The sequence below is a fragment of the Triplophysa dalaica genome, chromosome 11 (assembly GCF_015846415.1).
Source record: "Triplophysa dalaica isolate WHDGS20190420 chromosome 11, ASM1584641v1, whole genome shotgun sequence".
NCBI classification, from domain to species: domain Eukaryota; kingdom Metazoa; phylum Chordata; class Actinopteri; order Cypriniformes; family Nemacheilidae; genus Triplophysa; species Triplophysa dalaica.
In genome coordinates this window covers 9929292-9938102 of record NC_079552.1, presented here as the reverse complement: position 1 = coordinate 9938102, position 8811 = coordinate 9929292, and the positions used below count along the sequence as shown (strand labels likewise).

The 8811-nt window shown below is 36.5% G+C and overlaps 1 protein-coding gene across 1 annotated transcript; it reads left to right on the top strand.

Moving 5' to 3' along the window:
* The first annotated feature begins 463 nt into the window (after window positions 1–463).
* On the top strand, window positions 464–1549 carry soul2 (heme-binding protein soul2). The gene is made up of 4 exons (XM_056761186.1): window positions 464–598; window positions 700–826; window positions 1131–1299; window positions 1375–1549. Exons 1-4 carry the CDS (start codon window positions 464–466, stop codon window positions 1547–1549), a joined length of 606 nt encoding a protein of 201 aa, XP_056617164.1.
* Window positions 1550–8811: the final 7262 nt, after the last annotated feature.

The following is an 8811-nucleotide window of genomic DNA, read 5'->3' as shown; positions in this document are numbered from 1 at the left end:
GTACATTTCTTTGTTCTGATGCATAGAAAGATATTTGGAAGAATACTTGTAACCAAACAATGCTTGGCCACCATTGACTACCATAGTAGGAAAAGATTATTCAAAAATCTCTTTGTTCTGTTGAACACAAAAGAGATATTTTGAAGAATGTAGGAAAGCAAGTTAGGGGGCAACTTTGAGTAGTCAATGGTTGCCAAAAACTGTTTAGTTACAAACATTATTCATTTATATAAGAAAGTTGTACACTTGTTTATAGGTTATATAATCGTATTCCGCGGGAGTATAGATATGAGGTATTTTGCTCTACGTATTATCAATAGTTCAAATAGTTTGGTCCCAGATTTAAACATGTAAATCCTTGGTTACCAGACCAGAATTGCAACTGCTAAGTGAGGCATTGAGGGGCGTGTCTTTTGGAACCCTATACACCAACAACCTCTGACAACTGTCAGATTGCACAAAAATGGCGAGAACTCTAGTTTCAACTGTGGGTCTTCTGGTTGTACCCATGTTATTTTCATGTGCAGGATGTTGGAAGGGACCCTGGTTTTGTCATGGGTGGGAATGTCCCACGTTTACTCTCGTAAATGAATATGAGGTAGGCCTAACTTCCATTCTGTGGTTTGAAATTCTTTTAATCTTGTTTGTTGTTTTCATAATAACTTTATAGACATTTTTGTTAATTAAACAATAAAACAGGGATTTGAGGAGCGCTACTATGACACCAGCTATTGGATTACCACTGATACTGTGAGCACCAGTGAAGATGATGTAAGCACCGGATTTTGGAAACTGTATAACTTCAATCAATGGGAAAACAAAGAAAGTGAGTTCTCAGTTTCCTCGTTAAAAAAATGTTTTAAAAATGTAAATCAACTGTTTTCGTTACAGAAGGTATATTTTTTTAAACATTCGTATGTCATGTGTTTTCCCTGTCAAATTGTTTTTCGAACCTGTTTCAGGCAGTGTACTGTGTACATACAGTGTACTTCAAACATAAAAAAAATGTATATCCTATACTGATTTAATAATCCATGTCATTATATAATTTAATTGAATATACTGTAGATAAAAAATTATTTGCTATATTTATGTTACTTTTGCATCATCATTTTAATTTTGATTCTCAGAGAAGTTGATTGAGATGACTCGGCCTGTGGTGATGTCGCTGATGGAAGCTGGTGGTATGGGAGAGAGACAGGCGTCCGTTTCATTCTATCAGACTACCCCTGATATCCCTGAGCCCAATGACAAGACTATCAGAGTAAAAGTAGTGCCAGGCTGCACTGTCTATGTCAGGTAAGTCAAAATTTGAGTTCTGAGATTTATTCATTTTAATTCTCTTTTTCTCATTTTAATTCTGGTCGTTAACAGGTCATTTGGGGGGGTGCCAAAATATGATGTCGTCATGAGGGAGGTTAAGAGTCTTAAGGAGAAAGTCAAGGCTGCTGGAAAGCAGTTTATTGGAAACAGGTTTGATGCAGCTGGTTATGATCCACCATGGGTGTTTGTCAACAGACATAATGAAGTTTGGCTGCATGCACTTTAACCATTAACAGATTCAAAGGGCAACTAGATTTTGTTACACATGTCTCTTTTCCACAGTGTAGCCTTGTAACAATGTAGTATCTATTAAAATTATTTTCAGATCAGATCAAGAGAAAAGAGAAAAGATTGTTCAATAGATTAAAATGTGTATTACAGCTGTGGATGCTGTTTGTACATAGCTCACATGCTGTTTGAAAGAAAAGTTTGTAACTATAAAGTTCATACTCATTTCTGAATCTGAATACCTCTTTTAGTCTCTTTCTTCTTAATCGCATTAAATACAATGCAGATGTAATTTTATACATTTCGAAAGGTTTATAGTATACATTATAATACATTCTATGCCTTTTTCATCTAATTAATTAATTCATTAATTTTTTCCGTCGATATTCAGACCCTAAACCAATGCTTTAGATGAAAGATATGCTAAAAATGTCTAAACCTGAAATGCCTTCTAAGATACAAACCTGTTGGTTATAAAAGGTTCTCGAATATGCAAGAGAAACCGGTGCAAGACAAAAACAGAATGTGGATCCTATACAAACAGAGGCGTACATAGATTAAGTGAGGCCCAAGGCAAAATTATTGACATTTTTTGTAAATATATATTTTTCCTAAATATATATATGTCTTTTAAACATAATGTCAATGGCTAAATATTAACTGTATTTTATCAGTACATTTATAGTAGGCCTACATATAGTTAATTGAAAATTAGGAAATGCTCCTATGTATAAAAAAGGGCTAGTCAACTGGTGTCCCTCGGGTCAAATGCGGCCCGTCAATTATCTTTACAAGGCCTGACTTAACATTTCAAATAAGTTGAGAGACTTTAAGAACGGTGGGCTTTAAGAAATGCACGTCCTCCAGAGACGTCACATCATTAAAAGTCCAAATGCTGCTACATTCAATACGAAAGTAATTTTGCGGCACATAATTAAAAGACAATATCCCTTTTAATTTAATATCATGAAAAGGCACAAATTCTGGATGCAATATTTGTTTGCATGTTTTAATATGGCCTACTAGTAACGGCAACAAAAACAGTTTAAATGTTACAAATAACAGAAATACAAAATAATAGAACAAATGAGGATATGGTAGAATTGTGACTTTTGGCCTTCAAAGAAAAGTAGTTGAAGACCCCCGGATAAGGGTATGGACCTATAAGTGTTTATTTTATTTAGCATTTATTTAGTTACCTTACGGATAGACTATTGCAATGCCCTTCCCGCTGGTTTTCCCTCCAAATTTCTTTATAAGCTCCAGTTGGTTCAAAATTCTGTAGCTTTTGTTCTTTCTAGAACACCTTCTAATGTACACATTTCTCCAGTTTCCAGCAATTGCATTGGTTTCCAGTAAAGTATCAAGTCAATTTTAAGATTCTTACTTACAAGGCACTCCATAATCTTACACCCCAATATCTTACCGAACTTCTTCATGTTTACACCGCTTCATGTGCTCTCAGATCTTCAATTTCTATTGTGTTACCTTGGAATCGATTTACTACCATGGGTCTGAGATATTTTAGCTATGCTGCCCCCCGGCTATGGAACTACATTACTCTACATACCAAAGATATCTGAAACAGCGATTGCTTGCGGACTTTTAAAACCCGTCATAGACGTATTTTTATAATATGCTCTACTGAGTCTGAGTGTTTGTTGTGTTTTTGTCTTATGCAGGTGACTTTGGGTGTTTTGAAAGGCGCCATTAAATAAAATGCATTATTATTATTATTATTATAACTATATATCCCTTTAAAGGTTTGATACTGTATAAGAGGGCCAGCAAGACTGTATTTGTATGATTGTTTGGTAACAAGGATTTCCCTCTATAGGATAAGAAAACTGGGTCACCCCACCTGAGACATTTGTCATTGTGACTGATCTGGAGTCAGATTAATTAGTCTCTTCTTCTCCACCAAAGCACAGAAATGTGATTATGCTGCATTTTCTCACATCTGCAGTTCTTTGCTCCAATTTATCCAAAACACTCCTCTGCAGCAGCATCTCCAAGAGATGCTCCAAAGCTTGTCTTGCAGTGACTCACTCTTGTTGAATGTAATGTCTTTGAAAGATCTGTCCTTGTTTAGTGGTTTAAGTTATTCTATGTATAATCTTATTACATAGAACTAAAAAATACATTATATTTTTTGAACATAGAAATATAAAGATTGTCCAGTTTTAATAGTTGAACATGCTGAAAATACACTATTTAGATTAGAACATGCTGCATTCCTTATTATTGTACACTAGGTGGCAGCACAGAACTATGTAATGTCATTCCACAACATCTGGCACAAAACCTCTATTATTCTTCTCTATAATAATCTGGTACATCATTTTTTGTGCATACTAACATATTATCCATTCTTGATGTGTGTGTAACTCCCACAATGGCTAAATAGGTCGTAAATAATGTATATGTTACAGAACACTGTGCTTTATCTGTGGGCAGCAGCTCACTAGAAATGACGGCACAAAACCCATTACCCAGCATGCCCCAGCTCTCACCATGGAAAGCTGGACACTCAATGCCCCTCAACACACATCCGCTCAGTTTCCATGGTTACATTTCTTTTGCAAGATGCCTGCCATGTTCGTCAAAAACGTAATTATGCTTCAATGAAGTTACATTTGTAATAACCCTAGATGTGTTTTCATGAGTCATCGAGAACTTGCTGTAACTACTTGTATTCTGGTATTTTCATCACCAGGCTTCAGGAATGTTATTCACTGGAGCTCATTTAAAATGTTGTTAGTAGTTGATTTGATCACTCGATTGCATATTTGGCAAGACATTTTGAAACCTGTGCGTGTCCATGAGATGGGTGATGTTTTTTTCTTTCACGAGAACTGAGAAGAGCCTTATTATCTCATTTATGTGCTCATTTCGTCCCACCGCAGTGTCCAACACAACTCTGTCTGAGTTGGCAGGTTACGTCAGCATATGTTTGCAGGCTTGTGAATTTTAATCTGTTCTGTTTGGACCATGTTTTTAGTTTTCAGACCTCAGCCAAAAGCCTGTTTGGACTGGCTCATGGGAATTAATCTTATCAGAGACGAGCCAGTTTCCTGAGAAAATGGCTAGAGCTCTATGCTGTCAGATAAAGTAGTGTAGGAATGCTAGAGCGGTTCTTCAGAATTCCAAACACCATCTTTAGAAAGCTTTAACCATTTTGTCTTATGTAATATCATCATATTTTTGCCATGTGCTCTGCCCTGTCTGTACATCTGTCACATGATCTGTCTGTCCACCTGTCCACCAGTCAAAAGATAATTTGGCTTTATCTGTTTATTTTACTCTTTTATTTTTTTATTTTCATAATATTCCCATTATTCATTCATTATTAATGTGACAGTAATTTATTTTCTTTAAGAAAAAGACCTTTGACCGACCTTTGAACTTTACACAATACATTTATATCAATTTTGAAAGAAGTAATAATCATAAAACACTCACATAGCAGTAAGAGGCTATACTGTGGCATTTTCAGTGTGTTGCAGATCAGTGTAGTGATGGAGGATTGTTGACTACGTTCTCAGATCTCCTTTGGATCAGCTATACAGAATTCTCATGAATCCAATGCGTTCCTATATAAGCCGAAAGGGAACACAATATCCAGGCTTTGCATTTTGGTCAGGCATGCATTCCTCTGTTTGACAAATGATATTGCGTGCATCATCTAGACATTGCCAAAATACTAGCAGACCCTGTACGATGGAACTTTTCTTGTTTATTGCCCCCGAATGTGACAGCAGGGCACTGTGATGTCCTAGTGGACTGTCCAAACACATAAAAACTCACTGCCTGCCTGCAGGGCCTCCACTTGCTCAGTCAGGTTTGGTGAGTAGAAAAAGTACAACGAGAACGCTTATACTCATCAACACTCATCCTTCTGATGGACTGTACTGGAAATCCACTACCAATTTATGACGACTTCATTAAATTGGAAAATTGCTTCAAATGTACTTGAATTTAAGTTTCTGTCATATTCTGGCTGGGGCATAGGCACATTTAAAAGACTAAAATTCAACTTCCGATTTTTTAACCGATTGTTTAGGCCTACCGGTGTTATTTTTGATGCCGCTCCGATCGATTTCGGGACGTCGGGTCTGTGTACCTGTGGCTGTTGTCCAAGACGTGATTCATTACGCAGTCACGCACACATCACGTACGTTAGAGCTAGTTTACAAGCATAGTGCACATTAGCCCGGGAGATATAAGATCCTGCATAGGGTAAACCTGTTATGTGAAAGGCAAGGCAGGTTTAGGAAATACGGTGAATCAAAGCAAAGTTCACACAAACAAAAAGCAATTTTTTGCCGTTTTCTCAGTTTTAGGTTTATCGTTTCAGTATTTTTTTCCTTTGTTTCTTTTCTTTAAAGAATGAAATCAAACTCCAGTAGCAAACCCTGATATTCACCTTTCAGTGAAAGGTGCACAACTACACTCTATGGCTTTGAGAAAGAGCTAATTATAGTGAATAAACAGTGAATAGGGTTGGTAGGTAAAGCACACCACAGTCATTGGTAAGTGTTTTTTAATGAAACGTAATTTCTTTGAGTTGACCTGTAAGCATTAACTCTCATTGTCTGGTTTTGATGATGACAGGGTGTGTTGTTAAAATGGTGAAATTAACAAGTAATGTTTACATCTCTGGTATAGGATGTGGTGTAATGTAAAATATTTGGGTGTACTATTTATTAGGAAACTTTATTTTCATGGATAGTACTGAAGGGTTTTACATGACAATCACAGCAGCTTATAGGCTCATTTTAAGGGAGCTTGAGTCACAATATGAATGCAGATAAATAGTAAATGCTATCTACGTTCTGTAATTAACAGATGGTGTTATAGAAATTGCTAAATCAATGTGATGTAGTGGTAATGTACCTTTGGCCATAAAAATATTGCATGATGTCGACTGCCTTTTTTAAATGTTACAAAATTGAAGATGACAAATTGTTAGAAAAATTCAAATTCTCAGTCCAAACGTTGATTTTGAAGTAGTTCATAGTTATACTATTATTTATAAAACTGTCCACATGAACACATTTTACTAACTAGTTTTATGACTTTCCATTTCCTCTATAGAATTTCCCTTATGCCTTTTTACTGTAGGATCACATGAAATTAAGCAAGTTGGATATTTGCTGTATATACTGTCAAATTTATATGATCATACTTGAATCTTTTTAGGAAATAACCACAAAAGATTCAAGCGTACAGGTCAAATCTCTCTATCTCGCTCTCTCTTTCTATGACTTTCTCTCTCTCAAACACACACACATAACTTCTAAGGGGGGTCTGTGTATGTAACTGAGACAAGCAAGCAAGCAAGCATTTGTAGTGTTCCTCATTCTGGGAAAAGCATGGAAACACTGGATCAAAGTCTTAATTTATTAATCATCTCTTTTTAAGAGATGCTATATTTAAGACAGAGTGTTTGCTACACAATGCAGCACACTAATATACGTTGGGTTTGTCTTCCCCAGCCTTCCATTGCTTTAGGGCTGTTTCTTCTGCCTGCGGCCTTCAGGGCACAGTTCAAAGGAGTACTTAACCTATTAAAATTGTGTCATCAAGTAATCATAAATTAATATGAACCTTTTGAGAGCCCCTGGTTCCCATTGATTTTATTGTATGGAAAAATAGTGTTAACATGCGTTACATCTGCTTTTTTGTTGTTCCGAATCCACAGTTTGAAAAATTATACAGTACAGATTTGAAACAACATATGGGTGAGTAAATAATGACAGAATATTTGTCGCTCATCTTAAATACATAAAAGTAAAAAAATATTATTCTGTTAAAGATCAGTTCAGCTTCTGACAAGCAGTGAGTGTGTGTATAAAGAAAATAGGTCACATGAGATTAGAGAGATCTGTATCATCAGTCCATTAACCGATCTGTCTGTGACTAATAAACAGTTGCAACATAAAAGTCTTTGTTGCAAAGGTCACATTTTAATTTAGATATTGAAATGATTCTCTTAACAGTTATCGCACTGTCTTCTTTGAGGTATGCAGTTAAAAAATGCAGTAATGCGCCTCGGCAAATTGATTTGTTCTTAGTACTGGGCAGTCCCCATCTTGCAGTATATAGCGGGTCCGTGTTGTATTTCCCTAAAACAGGTCATATCTTTGACTCTAAATGACATCATCTCCAGTGCATTTCTCTTTCCTTTCTATTTCCATCTGTCCGTCCTACTTGTCTTTTCTCCAGGTGAATTATCTAATTGAAACCCATCAAGGAGCAGATCCTCCAGCATCCTTTTTTTTCTGCTGGCATCTGTTCCTGCTAGTCCTCTTCCACCCGCTGTCTGTCCTTCACTTGACTTTATTTGGGGGGTAATGTGTTCTTTCCTAAAATAGAGAAACCAAAGACAATAAGACACTCTTAGAATAGGAGTCCCCAGACGAGTGTCTGTACTTATTTGTGGTAAAGCAGAAGAAAAGCACTTGCAGTTGTAATATGCCCCTCTCCAAATCAATAAACGCTGCCGTCCTAGTTCTTGTCAAGAACAATTTATTATTTTGTTTAAAATAAAATAAAATGAAGAGCATAATCATAATTTTCTCATTACCACTGTTGTACCCACGTATATAAATCCCTTTGTATTTTAGGTATGCATATACACGATCTGTGTAGGGTCACTAAGTTCAATGAAAAATACAGCTGCAAGCAGCAATACAGGGCCAAGCTCCCGAAGCTGCACAGAGCACAGAGCAACAAAAGCAAAAACAGAACAAACATGAAAAAAACACTTCTTGAGAAGTTAAAACAAAGACTAAGCTCAACACACACATCACACAGAATTCAAACCCACAACTGCAGGAACTTCAAGCAGGTGGCTTAGCCAGTCGTGCAACTCTTCTGACAACGTAGCGGTTGATCAGACCTCACAGAGCTGCAAGTAGTGATATATACTAATCAAAGTCACTGCGAGAAAAGGACACAATACGAAGGATCTTCCGAGATATGGAGAAATATTGAGTTCCTGTATCACTCCGTCTTTCAAGTTTCATGCAAACGGCTATATCAGAAGACAAAATTGTCCATCTCTCTCCAAAGTCTCTACATCAAGTGCTCTGCCCTTATAAGTGAGTACTAGGGAACAAATGCGATTGGAGCGCATGCGATGCAGTTCCTATTTGTGCAATACCAGTTGTAATGTTGTAAATAACGTTATAACATGACACATGAACCTGAGGACGACAACTCCAGGTAAAAATCTTTCTTGTTCTGAAATAATGT